The sequence below is a fragment of the Emys orbicularis genome, chromosome 9, assembly GCF_028017835.1.
Source record: "Emys orbicularis isolate rEmyOrb1 chromosome 9, rEmyOrb1.hap1, whole genome shotgun sequence".
In the NCBI taxonomy this organism is placed as follows: domain Eukaryota; kingdom Metazoa; phylum Chordata; order Testudines; family Emydidae; genus Emys; species Emys orbicularis.
The window spans coordinates 74,036,024-74,057,998 of NC_088691.1; the positions used below are offsets into that span (position 1 = coordinate 74,036,024).

Consider the following 21,975-nt stretch of genomic DNA (forward strand, 5'->3'; position numbering starts at 1 on the left):
GGCTGCCTGGAAAATGCGACCTTGTACCTAAAGCACACGTGCTGTCCGCTGTGAATTGCTTGATTCACTGTGAAAGAGTCTCCCTTTTGTTCTCAGAAATGTATCATCTTAAATTTCACTCTCCCTTTTTATCTCCCCCCAGGTGCAAATGTTTCTATGCTCCCCCTATCATCTCTGTCCCTGAGGTTATCGCAGATTAGAAGGCGAAAAAAACCGCACTCGCAATGACATGTTTTCCGAGCTCATGCAGTCCTCCCGTACTGATAGGGCACAGCTTAATGCATGGAAGCATTCAGTGGCAGAGGCCAGGAAAGAATTAAGTGAGTGCGAAGAGTGGAGGCAGGCGCGATGCTGAGGCTAATGGGGGAGCAAACGAACATGCTGAAGCGTCTGTTGGGGGAGCAAACGGACATGATGAAGCATCTGTTGGAGCTGCAGGAAAGCCAACAAGAGCACAGACCCCAGCTGAATCTACTGTATAACCGCATGCCCTGCTCCCCAAGTTCCATATCTGCCTCACCCAGACACCCAAGAATGTGGGGAAGGGGAGGCTCTGGGTACCCAGCCACTCCACTCCAGAGGATGACCCAAGCAACAGAAGGCTGTCATTCAAACAGCTTGATTTTTAGTGTGGCTACAATAAACAATGTGGCCTTGTCCTTCCCTCCTCCCCAACCCCACCTGGGCTACCTTTTCCGTTATTACTACAGCAGCTAGGGAAACATTTTCTAAATTTATGATTTTATCTCAACAGTATTCATTTGCTACTAAAGGGATGTTTTAATGGCTTTTCTCCATGATGTGAACTGATGTGTTTACTCTTTTCTTAGCATATGTTCAGTTAAAATTAAGTTCTGAGTCTATTCTATTTATAAAAAATATTGCTTAAACTAATAGCTTCATCATATAGGTTTTTCTTTATTATAATCAATATCTTTACTTGTAAACTGTTGCATTTTTGGCTAATTTTAGTTAGCTCGGTGCTGTGCTTGACAAAGCATGTTACTGAAGACGGTAAAAGATAATCACCCTCAAGGGAATAGATGTTTCAGTTTGCAGAAGAAATATCTCCATGATCACCCATCTCTCTCAAAAGACATGGGGGTGGGGTGTGTATTTTTATTAAAAGGGTGGAGGCAGAATCACAAAGGTTAACATTAAATTTTGCTTTTAAGAAGTCTCATGAAAACACAGAAGAGTTAACAAGGTAGACAATAACCTCCTCTTCAAGCTTGCTTGAATTTTTCATTGTGACAAAAAGCTAGAGGGATTTAACTGTAGACTTAAGTTTTATGAACTGTCTCAAAAAATTGAGTTACCATGTCAGCAGATAGATAAGGTAAGAAGCTGGCTAGCAAAAAGCAAAGGTTATTTTTGTGTGAAGTCAATTAGCAATGCCATATGTTTCAATATTACATGCAAGACCCATTTTATACACCAATAATGTGGAAGAAGGGACCTGCAGAAAGGGAGCAACATTTGTTGATAGGTATGGGGGCAAGCAAATACCTAGTTTTATGTCGTGGAGGAGGAGAGTAAGAGTCAGAGTGACTTTAACAACATAAGTACTTTATGAATTTCAGTCTAAGGAAATACAAGTAATCCGTGCAGAAGAAAATGGGCACATTCCTATTTGCTCTACATTACAAGAAACCAAGCAGGTGAAACAATTTAGTACAGCAAAATAGTTAGGAAAAAGGCAAACAAAATTATATAATACTGTAGTAATATTAGATTCACAGAGAGCAGGGTGATTAATCTGCTGATGGTGAATCAGATGCTGCTCTTCTGGCTACTGACTGAAAAGTGATAGGGCAGCCAGGAGGGGAGGTTTCATGGCAGCTCAGAGGATACGTGAAGACCTGGGAGAACAGCAATGATGACACTTGGTGGTGGTGACTGCTCATGGTGACTGAGTTGGGGTTTACGGAGTTACCTGTGAGTGATTGGGTGCATTTTACTTTAAGAATAACAAGACTCATATGCACAGTGTAGACAAGAACACATAAATAGTGTAAATAAATAAATATCACCATTTCTGACTCTGTGACATAAGTTTCTCTCCAACAATGGTAACTACCTGCTGAAAAGCCATGAAATTGCTGATCACTCAGGTGAGGACAACAATACATATGGAGAGATACTTTGCAGGAAGAATTCTCCCATTATAGAAGCTACATTCTGAATATTATGCATAATTTTGGTCACTCTACAAATGCTGTTATAAAAATGAAATTCATACGGCGTATCATCAAACAGCTGCTCACAACTGGGTAAGTCAGAACACAGTTTAAGAGCACTCTTAGATTCCTCACTTAAGCTCTCATACAACAGCAACTGCAAGCAATGCTTTCTACCACATATGGCTGGCTAGGGCACTGCATCCCATCCTGGCGGACAATGACCTGGCCTCAGTAATACACATCTTTGTCATGTCCCATCTGGAGTACAGCAATGCAATATAGTGAGGCATGAAACCACCAACCCTCAGGAAACTGCAATTAATACAATACCAGTAGCATGTCTCCACAGTAACACAAGCACATTTTACAAGCTTCCATTCACTATGCTGGCACTGCACAGAATATTACATCAAATTCAAGGTCTTGGGCCTTACATTAAAGGTGCTTACTGTTCTGGGGCCTGGATACCTTCAGAGATTGCCTAACGCTTTTGGACAAGAACTGTAGTCAACAACTCCGCTTCTTGGACACAATAGAGCTGTCTACTGCAAAAGTAAAGCTCATTTATGCAAGAAAGGCACAGCTTTCTTAGGGGCCTGTCCAAGATGGAATGTTGGGGGTTAGACTAGATGACCCTTGCACTCCCTTCTAACCCTATGATTCTATGAATTCCCACAGGATTTAAGAACCACCACAAATAACAACAACTTCCATTCAAACCTGGTGCATTTTCTTCAATCTGGCCTTTGCTAGTAAAAATACATAGCATATATTAATTTTTTTAATGTAAGTTTAAAAAAATTTACATGCAGTTTTCCCCAGAGGGGAGGCGGAGAGTAAAGAACTACATATTACGCGTTAAGATGTTAGTCATGTTGCTGAGGTGTTGGAATGCGCTCAAACAGCATAGTCATTTGTTGGGTGTTGTGATAACTGGGCCTACAAATTTACTCTAAATGTAAGGCTCAACTGTAAAAAATACATGAAGGTTCATAAGATGTCACAATAACCTAAAGTAACAAATGTTGATGGGAAAAGGTATGAAAGAGAAATAGAAAGACCAAACAAAAAGGCCTATTGATTTAACTCAAGGACCATGCTTGGTAAACAAGAAAAGTGTGGAACCAGAACCCAGTGAATCAAAATTGCTTTGGCAGAAAGTAGGCCTAATCGGTTGACAAAATAATAAGGTTATGCCCACTATTCCCTTTGTGGGTCTTTAAAGAAAGAGACTCTGGGGGGGGGAAACCCTTTTGCGTTTCAAATGTAGACAAGCCCTGAGTCTGATTACGGTGGAAGCAGTAGCAGCAGCCAGTTTTGTATCTTCAACAGCTTGTCCTGGCTCTGGCCCACTAAATTTACTGCTGATGTCATGAATGTGTGCTCTGTATGATTGGGTGCATGCTCTTCTTCCTAAAAGCAGTAAGAGGAGGAGATAAACACAGATCCAACCTAGTGTCAAATTAAACCCCCCACAGATCAAGTGTAATTGATGCTAAACTAATAGTCTCTTTTATTCTAAAACAAGAGGTCAGTGAAGAAAAATGTCATATAAAATTTAGTAGGAGTGTGTCCATAGGTTGACTTACATTTGACTGTTAACTGGACATTTAGATTCATAGAAGACCTTAGCTACCCAAAACTGGTTCACTGGGCAGTCTGCATCTGCCAAAATAGATGGGGAGTATTTCAAGGGAACCCTCCTACACTCAACTTAAATCTGGTCCTTTTTAAAAGGAGTTTAGAGTCTGAAATTACTCCGAAACCTGCCGCTGGATTCCCCTGTCAAATGTTGTCATTATGCAATCATGTTTTCCCATCTTCTTCTTCTTCTTTTTTTTAAGTTTCTCTATCCTGTTACTGTGAGAAAAAACCTCACAACAAAAAAGAAGAGCTGCCTATAGTAAAGATTTATATTTAAATTATCTCTACACAAAGAACTCTCATATTGATAAAGTAGGTAAGTTTGCAGGCTTAGGCCTTGTGTGTTTAACTTTATTCATATGAATACCCCCAGTGAAGTCTAAAACTGTCAAAAAAATGAACAGTCATTTTCTGTCCAATATCTTTCAAGCTATAGTAATCTCAGGTGTACATTCTAATAGTAGATAAAATAATTCAAACAGAAGTATGTTTTTTAACTTGACAGCATCCCTTAAGAGTACTCAATTGTTCAGTTTACCTTACTCTGCAGAAATGGGTTGCTCCTGATAAGTAAACACACACCAAACATTTATCAGAATTTACACTTAGAGGCTGATGTAATTTCCAGCCCCTTATATCGCCCCTTCCCCCCCCAGACACTTACACGTTTTTTAAGGGGCTAAAAGTCACCCACCCATGGCAGGGGCTGTATTTGAACTGTCAACAACAGAAATCATAATTCAGCACTTGTGGTAGCAACAGAGAAAGCTTTAGCATGACAGGACTCAGGCAGGTCAGGAGTTTTCACCACTGTGTTGATTAACCCTGGAGAGAATGTGTGTGCTCAGATGAGTGAGATGATAGGGTGGTAAAAATGCCCAATTTATTTCTATGTTACAGCTTTCACTATTGCTATCACTGATGGAACTAAACCAATGGCCAATAGTTGTGAATTACAGGTTCCATTTTTGCCAAAAGCAAAAACAAAAAAAAATCATATGCACACACTGGGAGTATGTTTGCAGGGCAGTGATTGTATGAACTTTGTGGTTCTCTCTCACTCTTTTTCTTTGTAATCACTTATGGCATCCACATAGTAACACTGTTTTTGGTAAAAACATTCTAGCGCATCAATATAGTGCATGTCTTACAAAGTTCATTTTAGGAACTCCTGAAACACCAATTCCAAAATGCTCAATACTACTCTAGGAGCAAGGCTTTTAGCTAATACGAAATGCAAGGCGCTGTACACTGGAAAATAAAGTTGGGAGGACTAGCTATAGTGCTTGTGGTTTCCTGTCCAACTTGGCAGAAACCACTGGAGACTATGGGTTTTGCAAACTAGAAACCATTACAACAAATTCTTGTAAAACGCCTTGGATGGCTGTTGTATATCATGTATTCCAAGCAATAGCTTACTACTACGTCTAGTTTATGCATGCAAGACTACTACTGTCCTATCCATTAAGAAATTGATCTGTTACTGAAAATAGTTCTCAAAATGGATCCTCCTGAACCAGTGCTGTACACTGCTTATCTAGTATAGACAATAACAGACCATTTTTAGCACTGTTACAGATATAACAATAAGTTGAAACTCTAGGCAAATAACAGAATTCCAGGCACACACTCTCCTCTTGTGTGGAGGGAATGATGCACATAAAAATATTCAACGGCAGCGGCAACATTCTGGAGGGGAAAATGTTTTTTTCAATACAATTTTGATTAAAGGATAAAAGTCATGTAATAGGTGTAGCTGCATATTTTTGCACAAGGAGCCTCCATTCACTCTAGAACATGTAGGTATGCCCATACAGAATCTCTCCTGGGAGTGGTGTTATGGTAGAGTGCCAAGAACACTGTTCCTACTTCATTACCTGTGGATACAAGGGGGAGCACTTATGGCTATTCAACGGCATTTATAGCTGGAGGAGTAGCTGCAGTGGTAGTTTGTACTTTCACTTTTAACCTTTTTATGTTAAGTAAATAGAAAGTCATCCATATAGTTACACAATGTAATGTTGCCCAGAGTTAGAGTACTTACCATTTGGGGTCCAACATTCACGTTTACTGGTCCTAAGGTTTTTGGCAAAATCTTAGCTGGGGAATTGGTGCTGGAAACTGGTAATGCAATTACTGAAATGTTACCTAAAGAAAAGTGATAAAAAAAACAGAATTCTAAATTATTCCCTTAAACAGTAAGCTATGAGTAATGCTTTAGTGAACTCTTTCTTATGTCAAATTTTGAAATATGTGAGTTTCTTCTCTTTCTTGTACTTTGTAAACATACCCTCACAAAAGGTCAAGGTCTTTTAACGAGACACTGTCAACTCACCAGGCCCCAGATTTTTACTTACCTTAAAAGTTACATTTTAACTTACATACTTCCTGAAATAATATCCTCTTGTCTCCACAAAAAAGAGGAACCCACCGGCTGCCACATACTTTAATATAAAAAGTTAAACTCATGGGTGTGCCTACAAAAATAGACCCACACCTGGATGATTTTTCTGTACACTTACAATGGGCTAGTGCTGTCATTGTAGTGTCACCTTACCAGGATGAGGGCTGTGATCACAATGCAAGAGTGGTAGTTCCCATTGCAAACCATCATCAAATAGTTATCTGTTGGGCACCAATGCGGTGATGGAAAGTCCAAAGTCCTGTCATGGAGGTTTGCATGTCAATGCATACTCTATGATGGACAAGCTATTAGATCATAGAAGCATTTAAACAACTGAAACCCAATGTGCCCAATTTGCTCCACCCCTCTGTCTTAATAAGCCCACGAGTATACTGACAGGAAGGATTAATGCTGATTGGTGATACAGACTTTAGTAGATCATTGGGGAAAGTTCCTGTATGTGTCCACAGGTGTCCAGGCAAATTGCATATACCAGAATTTTGAAAAACTGTTTCTCCCTCTCCCCCCCCCCCCCCCCGCCCCAAGAGCATGCAGAGGGCAACTCTCTGTTCCCACCAAACAACATCTAGGCGACCTACTGATCTTACATATCCACTTTTCCCATGACTAATGAAACCAGTCCTAAACCTTTCTCTCCACCACCTTGATTCTTTTCCTTCAGCCTTTGAGTATGCTGTAACATACCTTATTCTAAAATCCCTTTGACCCACTTATCTTTCTACTGCCCATCTCCCTTTGGCTCTAAGGTCCTTGACGATGTCCACCAATTATCTTGACTTTCTCTGCTATAACTCTCTTCTGTATACCCTGTAATTCAGCTTCCACCTCTTCATGCCAATGAAACTGCTCTAACTCATGTCACTAACAACTTCCTGCTTCTCAAGCTTAAGGGCATCATCGCCAGAGTTGTCCTCCTCAAGGTATCAACCACTTTCACCTCAACTGACTACTCCCATCATCTTCCACTTGCTCTCCTCCCTGGATTTTTACAATTCTGCACTCTCCCAGTTCTCTTCCTAGCTCATGAATCATGCATTTTGCTTCCACCTTTTCCTGTTCCATCAGAGTCCTTCAGGGTTCTATCTTCGTCCATACGCCCTATCTTTTTCTCCCTTTATACTTTTGCATTAGGTGACTTGATCCATTTCCACAGTTTTAGTTATAATCTTTAAGATGACAAACCTCAAATTTCTCTTGATACCTCTAACCTTTTTGTTTGTTGTTTGCGTCTTGCATCTCTGTATGGCTCCTTCACATCATCTCAAACTAACTATAACAAAACCAGAATTTTGAATATCTCATCTTCTCTCTCTGGGTTTTTCCATAAACTGACAGACAACACCATCCTTTTACCAGGCTCACAACCTCAGTGTCATATGATTTGTCTCCTCCTTTGCCAATACGTAGCCAGGCTAATGCCAAAGCCTTCATCCTTAAGGCTTCACTAAAAGTTCCCTTCCCTCTTCATCTTCAAATTAAAATTCCTACCCATGTCAAGATCAATGTCTTCAATTCTGGCCTCTTGCCATGTCATTTCATCCTCTTCTAGGCTATACAAAATGCTATTTGTAAAAACCATCCTGCTTGCATGTTGCTCTAAGCCACTCTTCCTCATATTCCTTCACTGGCTTCCCCGTCTCCTTCCACATCATGTTCAAACATTCTATCTTCAACTGTAAGGCTGGACACTCCTCTGCCTAGACCTCCATATTCATTTCCCACTACTCCCAACTCCTGTTACACTGGTCTACAATTTTTGAGAAGTCATCTGCTTCAGAGATAAAATGTGCTATTTATTATGTATTTTGATGTGCTGAATTCAAATATGACAATTAAAACAACTGCTTGGCTCCGGTTTCTAAGATATTTAAGTTTTTACATTTTATGTCTATGTATATTGTGTAGATAGTAGAGTTTTAATCATAAATTGTAAACCTAGGTCTTTTCATGTGTTTATGGTTGCTTTACATGATAATATTTCACCTGTCCTGTTTATGTAACACTTTAAAAATCAGCAAAAGGGTTATCTAAATAAAATTTATTATGAAACAAAAGGCAAAAAACTATTCTGTACATAGTTTAGTCCTATTCAGTGTCTACTTGGCGCTTCTTGGCTTGTCTCTTGTATTCATTAAATGGAGCATCTCTTGTCACTGTCCAGCAATAGTCTGCAAGCATTGATGGGCTCCATTTGCCCTGATAGCGTTTCTCCATTGTTGCAATGTCCTGGTGAAATCGCTCGCCGTGCTCATCGCTCACTGCTCCACAGTTCGGTGGAAAAAAATCTAGATGAGAGTGCAAAAAATGTATCTTTAGTGACATGTTGCAACCAAGGCTTTTGTATGCCTTGAGGAGGTTTTCCACCAACAACCTGTAGTTGTCTGCCTTGTTGTTTCCGAGAAAATTTATTGCCACTAACTGGAAGGCTTTCCATGCCGTCTTTTCCTTGCCACGCAGTGCATGGTCAAATGCATCATCTCGAAGAAGTTCACGAATCTGAGGACCAACAAAGACACCTTCCTTTATCTTAGCTTCACTTAACCTTGGAAATTTTCCACGGAGGTACTTGAAAGCTGCTTGTGTTTTGTCAATGGCCTTGACAAAGTTCTTCATCAGACCCAGCTTGATGTGTAAGGGTGGTAACAAAAATCTTCCTTGATTCAACAAGTGGTGGATGCTGAACACTTTTCCTCCCAGGCTCCAATGACTGTCGGAGTGGCCAATCTTTCTTGATGTAGTGGGAATCTCTTGCACGACTATCCCATTCGCAGAGAAAACAGCAGTACTTTGTGTATCCAGTCTGCAGACCAAGCAAGAGAGCAACAACCTTCAAATCGCCACAAAGCTGCCACTGATGTTGGTCATAGTTTATGCACCTCAAAAGTTGTTTCATGTTGTCATAGGTTTCCTTCATATGGACTGCATGACCAACTGGAATTGATGGCAAAACATTGCCATTATGCAGTAAAACAGCTTTAAGACTCGTCTTCGATGAATCAATGAACAGTCTCCACTCATCTGGATCGTGAACGATGTTGAGGGCTGCCATCACACCATTGATGTTGTTGCAGGCTACAAGATCACCTTCCATGAAGAAGAATGGGACAAGATCCTTTGGACGGTCACGGAACACGGAAACCCTAACATCACCTGCCAGGAGATTCCACTGCTGTAGTCTGGAGCCCAACAGCTCTGCCTTACTCTTGGGTAGTTCCAAATCCCTGACAAGGTCATTCAGTTCACCTTGTGTTATGAGGTGTGGTTCAGAGGAGGAGAATGGGAGAAAATGTGGGTCCTGTGGCATTGATGGTTCAGGACCAGAAGTTTCATCCTCTTCCTCTTCCTCGTCTGACTCAAGTGAGAATGATTCTGGTGCATCAGGGACCGGCAGTCCTTCTCCGTGGGGTACTGGGCGTATAGCTGATGGAATGTTTGGATAATGCACAGTCCACTTTTTCTTCTTTGACACACCTTTCCCAACTGGAGGCACCATGCAGAAGTAACAATTGCTGGTATGATCTGTTGGCTCTCTCCAAATCATTGGCACTGCAAAAGGCATAGATTTCCTTTTCCTGTTCAACCACTGGCGAAGATTTGTTGCACAAGTGTTGCAGCATATGTGTGGGGCCCACCTCTTGTCCTGATCTCCAATTTTGCAGCCAAAATAAAGGTGATAGGCTTTCTTAACCATAGTGGTTATACTGCACTTTTGTGATGCAAAAGTCACTTCACAACAAACATAGCAGAAGTTATCTGCACTGTTCACACAAGTACGAGGCATCTCTGCTCACTTTGGCTAAACAGAAATGTGTCCCTTTGCAAAATCAAACACTGACAAATAAGAGAGCACGACACTGTATGATTTCTAGAGCTGATATAGGGCAATTTGTTCAGCAGAGTGATGGAGTGATGGAAGCTTCATTATGATTGCATCATCCATGACTTCTAGGAATTCATATCATGTTTGACGCAATACCAGCTTCAGATTGCATCATTCATTGTTTTGCCTAAAAAGCAAGTACTGTCCAAACCCAGTCATAGATTTATTCATAGATCCAGTCAAAGATGTATTTTAGTCATTTCTGGTTTAAATTGAGATCCCTTCCCTTTATAACTCACTTATCCTCCGCCATTCCCAAGTCAAGGGTCGTATATACTGACCCAATAGCATATCTTGAAAACTAGAGCCAATCAACAATTTTAAGCATCATTTTCGTTCTCAGTGACCCAGAATTAGTAAAGTTTGACTACATTTATTTCAGAAGCATTTTGGCTGTAGAGCAGTGTTATCTGAGCATTTCCCAAATCTCCCTTCCAAATGGTTGTTTTGTTTTCTTTACTCACTTGCCCTTGCTCATTCTTCCATGACTCCCTGATGCTCAGAACTTCCTTCCTGTACCTCATTTAAACCACACTTCTTCCATGAAAACTTTCAACGACAACATTTAACCAGAACATACACAAATGGGGGGAGAGGGGAGAATGGTTACTTACCTGCACTGTAACTGTTGTTCTTCAAGATGTGATTCACATGTGTATTTCACTCAGGTGTATGCACCCCCAGCACGCTGGAATCAGAGATCTTTCTGGCAGCAGTACCCAATGGGGCGGTGCACGCACCCTGGAACTCTTGGGGCTCCTCCCAAGGCTATATAAGGGTGGTGTTGCTCTGATCCCACTCAGTTCCTCTGAAGTGAAACATGTCTCAAGACACCAAGGCAGAGGGGACAGGTCATGGAATACACATGTGAACCGCCTCTTGAAGATGTAATAATTTTTTCTTCTTCGAGTGGTTGCACATGTGTATTCCACTCAGGTGACTCACAAGCAGTGCTGTTAGGAGGTGGAACTCAGAATCTACTTAAATAGTGACTGTAGGATTGCTTTCCCAAAGTTTGCATCAGATCTTGAAGTTGTGATGGTGCAATGGTGAGTGGAGAGATGCACAGAGAACCAGTGTCCTATAGATGTCCAATAATATGGGAAAATCCCACAAAAATGCTACCGAGGTAGCTTGAGCCCTTGTTGAATGGGCCAACAGTCTCTGCAGTGGATGGGTGATGCAAGAAATAATCCATTTGGAAATTGTTTGTGCTGAAATTATCTGACCTTTCATTCTGTCAGCAAAAGAGACAAAGAGCTGAGGAGATAAACTAAAGGGCTTAATACTGTCCAGACAAAAGGCCAGTGCTTGCCTTGCATCCAAAGTATGAAGGCACTCTTCATATTCATTTGAGTACAACTTTGGGGAAAAAACAGGCAGGCATATTATTTGGGTCAAATGAAATGCCCACACTACTTAATTAAAAACTGATGATGGGACCTCAAGGCTACTTTATCTTTGAAAAATTGGGTATATGGAGGACCTGCCATCAGCCTGAAGCTCACCTATTCTTTTGGCTGATATAACTGCAATGAGAAAGGATATCTTTTGACAGAGATGAAGCAAAGAATAGGTTGCCAAACGCTCAAAGGGAAGACCCATCAGGGCCACTAGTAGAGCGTTAAGGTCCAAAAGTGTGTCTTTTACAAGAGGAAAAATGCAAACAAATGCCTTTTAAAAATCTAACCACCATTGGGTTTGAAAAAAAATGACTTCCCTTGAATGGGAGGAAGGATTTCTGAGAATGGAGCTAAGTGGACTCTCAGCGAACTCAGAAAAAGACCCAAGGATTTAAGGTGAAGCAGACAGTCTAAAATGTCCTGGATCATAGCACCTGCTGGCTAAATTCTCAGACTAGTGAACCAGATCGAGAAACGCTTCCTAGTGGATTGCTTTCTACTAATAAGTATTTCCTGAACTGCCACGAAACAGTCTTTTTCCGCTTGATCTACCCACTCAAAAGCCATGCCATGAAGTGCAGGCTGCTCGGCTCTCGGAGCCACATCTGTCTGTGTCTGGAAGAAGAGATAAAGGCCATAGGGGCTGAAGAGTCTGTGAAGATCTGAGAAGCAACACAATCTCGATCAGACTGGTTCACTGAGCATTATCTCGGCACAATCTTGTTTCAATCTGACCTGACCTGAGGGATGAGCGGAATAGGGGAAAAAATACATGAGCGCTGCTCCCCATCTCGGCAGAAAGGCATCAGTCATTGAGCCTAAACTGTGAACTGCTTGAGAACAAAACTGACAACATTTCTTGTTGTCTTTTGTTGCAAACAAGTGTTGACTGACGGAATACCCTAGGCCTTGAATATGGTCCTCAACACACTGATCTTTAGGGACCATTCATGATTCCAGGAGAAACTCCTGCTGAGATGGTTGGCCAATTGATTCAGGAGCCAGGTAAGTGAGCAGTAATGGGGGCAATGCCTTCCTTAATGCAAAAGTGCCAGAGTTTAATCACTTTCCAACAGAGCTTATTGGACTGTGCTCCCTCTGTCTGTTCAAACAGTACACTGTAGATGTATAGTCAATTAGTATCTGGGCCACTGATGTGAAGATCAAAAGCATGGCAGACTTTGTGAACAGTTCAAAGCTCAAGAACACTGATATGAAGAACTGCTTTCTTGCTCCATCCACAAAGCTTGGATTTGCAAATCCCGTGGCTGCACACCCCACCCTCTCAGAAAGATGTCTGTAACTTCCTCTTGGCTGGAAGGGGGCAAGCAAAATGGTTCGCCTCCACAGTCACTCTTCTGATCCATTCACCACTCTAGGGACCACAGAAAGAACCTTGAACAACTTGTCCATGGCCAGTTGATAGACTACGTTCAGCCATCCCTGAAAGATGTGCAGGCTTAGCATGACAAGCAGGGTCACTTAAGCACATGAAGTCATGTGGCCTAGTAGACTTAAACATACCTGAATTGTGGTAATGGGGCAAGACTTGAGAGACGGGCACAACAGGAGAATCACCTGAAATCTGTCTTGAGGGAGAAAAGCCATCAATTTAGTAGAATTGATTGAAGGCCTAATGAACTTGCTTTTCTGTCTTGGAACTAATGACGACTTTCCTTTGTTCTGCAGGAGTCACAGACGATCAACGAGACAGATGTAATGGACATGGTCAGGGCTTAAATTCTGAGAGATTATTTCCTGGAACCCGCTCCCCACCCATTCGGGGCTCCGGGCTTCAGCTGCTGGAGCTTGGAGCTTTAGCCCTGCGGTAGGATGGACCCGCGGGGCTCCAATCCCACAGGAGCTGCCGGGGCTCCCACAGGTTTGAAAATATTTACCGGAGCACTGCTCCACTGGACTCCAGCTGAATTTAAGCCCTGGACATGGTGAAGAACTTGATGTTTGGATCTGCCTCACATTAATCGTCTAGCTAATGGAAGATGTGAATTTCTTTCCTCCACAAGAAGGCTGTCACCACTGCAAATATGCGTGGGGCCAAGGACAATCCAAAGGGAAGTAGAGTACTGATAATCTTGACCTACTGTTACTAATCTCAGAAACTTCCTGGGATTTAGCAATACTGTCACATGGAAGTAGGCGTCCTGGAGATCAAGGACAGTAAACCTGTTATTGTGATTTAGGGGGGGAAAGACTGATGCTAGAGAAACCATGCAAATCTTATATTCTTGATGTACTTGTTGAGATTTCGAAAGTTGTGCATGAGTCTCAGGACCCCCTTAAACTAGGGGATCAGAAAATCTGATGAGTAAAATTTCATTCCCAATGTTGAAAGGGAACTTCTTATATTGCCCCTATTGAGAGCAGAGTCTGAACTTCCTGAAGGAGCACTGGGTCGTAAGCACTGGTACCCTAAAGGGTGGGAGAAGCAGATGGAGAGGAACTGGATAAAGTATCCCAGTCTGACAGTGCTTAGGACCCACTTATCTGTCATTATGGCTTCCCAACCATTGGGGAAGTTGGACAATTTCTATTTCCCAACCATTTTGGAACAAGGATGATCACTGGTGACTGTACTGTTGGCCTCGAGAGAGAAGTAAAATGTGCTGCTTCCCCAAAGAAAGGGTCCTACCAAATTCACGGTTCATTTTGGTCAATTTCACAGTCATAGGATTTTAAAAATAGTAAATTTCATGATTTCAGTTATTAAAATCTGAAATTTCACGGTGTTGTAATTGTAGGGGCCCTGACCCAAAAAGGAGTTTGGGGGAGGGGGATCGCAAGGTTATTGTAGGGAGGTTGTATTGGAGGGGTTGCAGTACTGCTAGCCTTACTTCTGCGCTGGTGGTGGTGGTGATACTGCCTTCAGACCTTGGCAGCTGGAGAGTGGCAGCTGCTGGCTGGGAGCCCAGCTCTGAAGGCAAAGCCGCTGCCAGCAGCAGCATTAGTATGGTATGGTATTGCCACCCTTACTTCTGGGCTGCCGCCTGCAGAGGTGGGCCCTCAGTCAGCAGTCGTCACTCTCCGGCCACCTAGCTCTGAAGGCAGCAGTGCAGAAGTAAGGGTGGTATGGTATGGTATTTGGTAGGGCCCTAATGCCGGAGGATGAACTGGTGGATTTGAGTTGGAACTGGAGGACCTCCTTCTCCGTGACTTGTGCCCTCCTCCGCAAAAAATCATGCTGCCTCAGGAGATAACTAGGCTGCCTCTAATACTGCTGAAAATGCTGCTGTTGTTGCAGGCTCCTGTGCCAACATCTCTTGGGGATTGGAGTATAGATACCCAATGGACAGAGTGTAGAACAGAAGTCTTTAAGTGAGTATGAAGTCTGATCAGTTTTGTCAGAAAATAAAAACTGATCATTAAAAGGGAGGTTCTCTGTGGTTTGCTGGGATGTCAGAGACTTCTGTAACCACGAGATTCTCCATGTAATTGCAGAGGCCATTACACTAGAAGAAGTATCTGCCACATTGAGCACTGACTGGAGTGACGTCTTGGCCACCAACTGACCTTCTGCCAGGAAAACCCTGAACTCCTCCCTTGCATCTTTAGGCAGTTTATCTGTAAACTTGGACATTGTCCCAGGAGGAGGGATAGCTCAGTGGTTTGAGCATTGGCCTGCTAAACCCAGGGTTGAGAATTCAATCCTTGAGGGGGCCATTTAGGGAACTGGGGTAAAAATCTGTCTGGGGATTAGTCCTGCTTTGAGCAGGGGGTTGGACTAGATGACCTCCTGAGGTCCCTTCCAACCCTGATATTCTATGACTCTACAAAATCATATTTGGTAACAGTGTCTCCCGATTAGCTACACACATCTGGAGAGTGGACGTGGGAATAAATTTCTCTCACCAACAAGTCAAATCTCTTGGACTCTTTCCCTTTTGGATCAATTTGAATGTCCCTTGTCATGACCGCTCATTGGTGGCAGTGACCATGAGGGAGCTTGTGGCAGGGTGAAAATAAAAACACTCAAAGACTTGCATCGGGACATGCTATTGTTTGTCTGCACACTTGGCTGTAGGAGCTAAGGAGGCTAACATGGGCCACAAGGCCTTCACTGGTTCCAAACGAGCCTTATTAATAGGGAGAGCAATCCTCCCAGGAGCTGACATCTCAAGAATGTCCAAAAGCTTGTGAGTGTTCTCTTGGACAAACTTAGATTGAATGCCCAATGCTGCAGTAACCCTTCCTGGTAGGTCTTGATAAGATTTAATATCCTCAAGAACTGGAGGGGGAGGAATCTGGGGCCATTGAAACATCTGGTGTAGGGAATGTCAAAGTACCAGGGGTCAGTGGGTCCTCTTGTGGTAGAATGGCTTCTGTGGCAATGGTTTGTTCTGCAGGGCTGGTTGCTCATAAGGCACCAATATCTGCGTGGGCCTGCAACATAGATGGCTCTGGAGGGCACCTAGAAAACAGTCTGGTGATCTCCTTGTGTGTGCCAGAGATTGAGACCTGAAACACATCACAAGGGCTCCAAAAGGGCCACTGCAGAAGCACGAGGGGCATAGGCAACCAATAGGAACGAGGCCAGGAGGATCTATCATGACTATATGAATGATCCTGTTCTCTATACTGATGCTCTCCTTCAGGAAGTAGTGTAGACTTGTTAGATGAACACCTAGGAGGGGATGGCAAAGTGGAGGAGGACTCCGAACACAGCTATAAGGAACCATCTGAATAGTCAGTACGCAACGGGGGTGCCAATCCTGAAGGGGCCACTATGTGCCTTGATTTGTCTGTGGTCCATTGGGAAGAGCCAGTATTGGTGCAGATGGCAGTATGGTATTTGGTACTGCAAATGGGCCCCAAGGGAGAGAAGCATGTCGAGACTCTGTACCGAGAAAGACGACATCAGCAGTGCCAAAAAAAGATGCAGTTGGTGCCCAGTCTGAGGATTAGCCTGTTACCAAAGTTGTAGGTGCTGAGAACATCAGTCCTCCACTCGTAAAGGACTCCTAGACTACAGGAGAATCTGGGATGAAGCAACAAAGCAAATTCTTTGCTGCCTCATAAGCTTGTGGAGTCATTGGTACTGATAAAGCTGGTGCCGGAACAGTGTCCATGGGTACTGGACTCAATAGCCATCCCACAGACAGTACAGGAGTCAACAGCATAGTACTATGATGTTCCCTCCATGGTACCAAGGAGAAGGGTTGATGGCCCAGCTCTTCCTTGAGTACCTGAGTAGTTCTGGTGATATTCCGTGTCCTTCTTCAAAGAGGAGCGCGAGGGGGTGTGCATGAAGAAAGGGTTAACCCCACACTATGGGCTGTGGAAGTCCCACCCCTCAGGCCATGCTGGGCATGCTCCAACTGCTGCCTAAGTATAAAAGGGAGCAGCCCAGCTGATTCCAGGCTGACTGCCGGAGGGGAAGGACCTTTGGCCAAAGCTCCAGGGGAAAAGCCGCCACAGCCCTTGCCTGCAAGAGCCAGAGACCCTGCGAGCCGGATTGGAGGCCTGGAACTTAAGGAGCCCCGGAGGAACCTCCATGCTGAAGAGCTCAGAGACCCTGATGCCCCACGGACAGCAGCTTCTGGAACTATAGTAGGAAGTGACCCAGGGAGGGTGAGCGAGTGGTATCTCCCACCTGAGTGAGGTTGGGGCCCGGTGGAGTTGGGTGGGCTCGGGACCCCCTACCTGGGCCGCCACCCCCCTGGTGGCGGCAGTAGCGTGGCTAGGGGGGGAGCGACCGCTCCCCCACTGAGCACAAGTGGCGCCTCGTCAATTTCCTGGCACCTTTGTACTCACCCGGGGGAGCGATTAAAAAAAAAAAAAAGGCGCCACCTGTTGCGGCGCTTTCATTTTACTCACCCGGCGGCGCTCCAGGTCTTCGGCGGCACTTCGGCGGCGGGACCTTCACTTGCTCTGGGTCTTCGGTGGCATTTCGGCGGCGGGACCTTCAGTGCCGCCGAAGACACCCGGAGTGAGTGAAGTGCCCACCGTCGAAGCCCCGGAGCGCCGCCGAGTGAGTAAAAGCGCCGCAGCAGGTGGCGCCTTTTTTTTTTTATTGCTCCTCCTGTTCCCTCCACCTGGCTACGCCACTGGGCGTCCCCCACCTTCCCCCGCCATATTGACTCTAGCCATTTGGCTGTGCTGCCCTGTGTCCAAGGGCTGCCATATCGACTCTGGCCATTAGGCTGTAACCTCTGCCTCTGGGCCATACCGTGGCCACCCCAAGGGCCGCCAGGGATACTAACCATGGTGATATCACCACCCTGCCCTGCCCCAAAGGGGGATGGGGTGTGCATACACCGTGACAAGGAGGAAGAGTCCTTATTAGAGCTGGAGTGGCTCCGGTCTGTTTTATGGGTCTTCTTTTGGGGAAGTCATAAAGAGAAAGACCAAGTCCTCCTTTTCAGAGGAGAAGAATCTAAATCCATGCATCTGTCAGAGACCATTGCAGCCTCCCTAGCAGCCCAAGAGGCTGGGTGATCTGTCGAAGACCCGGGACTGAGCCAAGTCTCAGTGCCTGCTCCCTGACATGCTGCTTCAGGTGCAGATCTCTGGAAATGTGAGACACACACACCTGAGTGGAATACACATGTGCAACTACTCAAAGAACAAAGCATATCCATAAGTGTTGTGTTTACCTATCGTCATCTTGTTAGTTGATATTTTAAAAAATAATTTATATATAGGTGTTTTCACTGAAAAATATCTAAGAGTTGTTGCAAAAGTATTATGTTATATGCAGGTCTTCAACCGACAGCACCTGATCCTTATGAGCCAATCACAGCCTCATAATCAGTGATTGAAACTATCACTTAGAAACCAAGTATTTGGACAAGATGGTAATGGCAAGTTTGGATATGTAGTTGATATGTAGTGTTCAAGAGATGTGCCACTGCTAATAAGCCATGGACTTAAATTACTTAAAGTGTGCGTAGCTCCTATGTAGCCAGCTAAAAATAAAAATAGTTGTTGCACAGGCAGGCTGGTAGGGGGAAACCTGTTTGAGGCCTTCCGTGAGCTGATGGCCATGTGACATGCCTAGTGAATTGGGGGGTTGGGGGTCACACACCTTGTAGCTTGTGTAGGTCTAGCTTATTGAACACATGAGGTTCTTTGCATCCCTTCATTCCACCCCCACAAGTTCCCTGTGTGCCACTCTCCCATTCCCTTTTGTTTCAGACACTCCCTGCAACTTCCACCACCGCCTGCCTCATGCCTGGGGCTGTATTTCCTTGTGATGATTCTGGGGATCTGTCTGTACAAGTGGAGTTAATTACTGTAACTGGAGGTTCTTCGAGATGTGTGATCCCTATCTATCTTCCACACATGGGTATGCGTGTATGCCACAAAACTGAGTCTGGAAATTCTTCAAAGCAGTGTCCGTTGACCCACAAATGCGCAGTAGCTCTCCTCGTGCTCCTGACTGTTGGTAAAAGGGGGTGCGGGACGATGCCTCTCCATTCCTCCTTACTGCAAATCCAACCCGGATCCAAAGCAGAGGGGATGGAGGGCAGGTAATGGAATACTGATAGGGATCACATATCTCAAACCTCTAATTACAGTAAGCAACCTCCACTTCGTCGAGTGATGGTCCCTAAGTATATTCCACATGTGGGTGATTGATAAGCAGTTTTCAGACTAGAGGCAAGTGCAAGCCAGTAGAAAAGATGCTTGCAATACTGCCGATCCTAATGTTGCATCAGCAGCCAAGGCATGAGCTACAAAATAGCATGTCACGAATGTGTGGACAGGTGGCCGCCCTGCAGATTAAAAAAAAAAAAAAAAAAAAGATGTCCTGTAGTGGGATATCAGATAAGGATGCCGTGGAGGCAGCTTGTACTTGCAGGGAGTGAGCTATAACACCCTCAGGGAGAGGAATTTTTGCTATTTTGTAGAACTCTCAGATGAATCCCGAAACCCACTTAAAAATCCTCTGGGAGGATATGGCTTGTATTGTGATATAGTTCCTGACACAACATTTTCAAAGTCTGACGGCTTCCAGGCAGAGCGGATGAGATCTCGCTCCTCCCTGTTTGTTTATACAGACCACAGTGGTAATACTGTCTGACATTATCTGTATATGGAGTGAGCGTATGAATGGAAGGAAGGCCTTGCACACAAGGTGGACTACTCTCAGTTCCAATATGTGTCCAATATGGGGCCCAGATATCCTGTTGCCGACCTGCCGCCTGACGAGATTGGCCTACCAGGAGCCAATTGTCCCAGTATGAAAATATCATATATCCCTGGCGTACCATCTGGGCTGCTACCACAGAGAAAACTTTCATAAATACTTTGGGTGCCGTAGCTAACCCAAAAGGGGAGGACTTAAAACTGGAAGTGTTCCTGGCCTACCATAAAATGCAGGAACTTTCTGTGTGATGGATGAATGTACACATGGAAATACGCATCCTTCAGGTTGAGGGCCACGAACCATAGTCCTTCCTGATGGCAGGGGATTACTGATGCCAATATAATCATCCGGAATTTCAGTTTTTGAATAAAGATGCTGAAGGTCCAGGATGGATCTCCATGAAGAGTTTTTTTGGGGAATTAGGAACTATGGAGCGTAGAACCCCCTCCCGTGGTAATGAGGAGGGATGTGCTCTACTGCCCCTCTGTGTAAAAGGGATTCTGCTTCTTGATGAATCACCTTGTGAGAGTGGTCCCTGAAGTAGAACCAGGAAGGCAGTGAATGAGGAGGAAAGGTGAGAAACTCTATGGAGTATCTCTGATTTATAATCTCCAGAACCCAATTGTCCATAGCAATCTTCCTCCAGTTGTGAGCGAAGAGTGTGAGATGGCCCCCAAAGATGATAGGGGAAGAGGTGGGTGGCATCAGTGGTGGTATGCAGGTCTTGACCAATACGTCAAAAATGTCCCTTGGCTGGTGGCTGGGAGTGAGTACAGGCTGTGGCAGTGGAGGGGGCTGAGAAGCGAGGCCTCTGAATCCTCTGGCATTTGTGGACGCTTGGCTGAGTGGCTAGTAATAAGGTGCATGAGGAGGGGGTGGCCTCGGTCTATAGGACTCTCTCTGGGGTTTTCTCCTCAGGGCTGGAGTATAAATCCCCAAGGAATGCAGAGAGTTGATCTTGAGTCTTTTAGTGTGCAGGGACTCATACGTTCTCCCATTAAAGAGATTTGACTCAGCAAAGGGGAGGTCCTGGAGGATGTTTTGGACTTCCCTAGGAAACCCTGACGTATATAGCCAAGGGTCCCTCCTCATGACTAAACTAGTGGCCAGACTTCTGGAAGCTGTGTCTACCACATCCATTGCAGCCGGGAGGGCTACTTTTGCCAATAGCTTCCCCTCATCTAAAAGAGAATGAAATTAGGCCCTGTCCTCTGTGGGAAGCTTATCTATGAAGTCTACAAGCCTGGAATTGTTCTTAAAATCATATTTTGCTAACACAGCTTAGTAGTTAGTGACATGAAATTGCAGGCCTATGGAGAACTTCCCCTGTAGGAGGTCCGGTCTCTTGGAGCCCTTAGCTGCCCAGGTGGCCCTTTGATAGTGCGACTGAGCCCTTTCTGTAACTGCCTGTACCACCAGTGAGAGTTGGGGGCAGAATGGGAGAATAAAAATTCAGCTCCTTTGGCTAGAACAAAATATCACCTCTTGGGGTGTGTGTGTGTGTGTGGGGGGGGGGTAGGGGCACAGGATGTTGGAGTGTGCCATACTGCTCTGGTTGGCTTTAGTATGGCCTCATTGATCAGGAGGGCCTCCTTACTTGGTCCCTGGGATTGCATGATGTCCAGGAGCCAATGTTGAGAGTCCTGGACCTCCTCTAGTAGTGTCTGGAGGTCACTGGGAACTCTTTGGAGCAGCTCCTGGTATTCGGCAGAGATTGAGAAGGAGTACTGCTTCACTGATGTAGACCCCTCCTGGGACACTGATGTAGGCCGGAGACAAGTGGAGACTGTTGATAAAGAAGGAATATATGCTATGGTGTTATGTAAGTCTCCATATGCCCTGGTGTCCGAGGGGTTCAGTCAGTCAAATCTGAAGGACCCCTGGTGCATCTGCATCAGTAGGTTGGTTCTTAGATGAATGAGGCGGTACTGACAATGGGTCTGGAGTGGACCAACGCCCGTAGATGGAACCAGTGAATGTCTGTCCTTACACTTTGGTACTGAGGTGACTGACAGAACTGGCAGATCCTTCCTTTTATGTGCTTTGCCCTCCTGTATGGGGTGTGTGTGTGTGTCTTCAATGGAGCTGGTCCCTTAGGTTCTGTGCAAGATGTCTCACCCAACCTGGACAGGCATGGAGAAGAAGCACATCTCTTATGGATAGTCTGTGATGGGGACCCTGTCCTTACACCCATGAGAGTGCCCTCTACTCTCATGGGAAGCCCTAGAAGAATCATCCTTGGGCTTAGGTGTTGAAAGCTCCACTCCAAGTAGAAGTGAAAGAGGACACAATTCTGACTCAGGCCATGCGGTGGTGAGAAGGAACTGGAGAGG

The 21,975-nt window shown here is 44.5% G+C and overlaps 1 protein-coding gene across 1 annotated transcript in view; it reads right to left on the reverse strand.

Moving 5' to 3' along the window:
- The window catches only part of TFDP2 (transcription factor Dp-2), a 189,923-nt gene that overhangs the window by 74,717 nt on the left and 93,231 nt on the right, over positions 1-21,975 (reverse strand). The window contains exon 4 of the mRNA XM_065410857.1: positions 5,872-5,975. Coding sequence (XP_065266929.1) covers positions 5,872-5,975 — 104 coding nt within the window. The remainder of the gene's footprint in view (positions 1-5,871; positions 5,976-21,975) is intronic.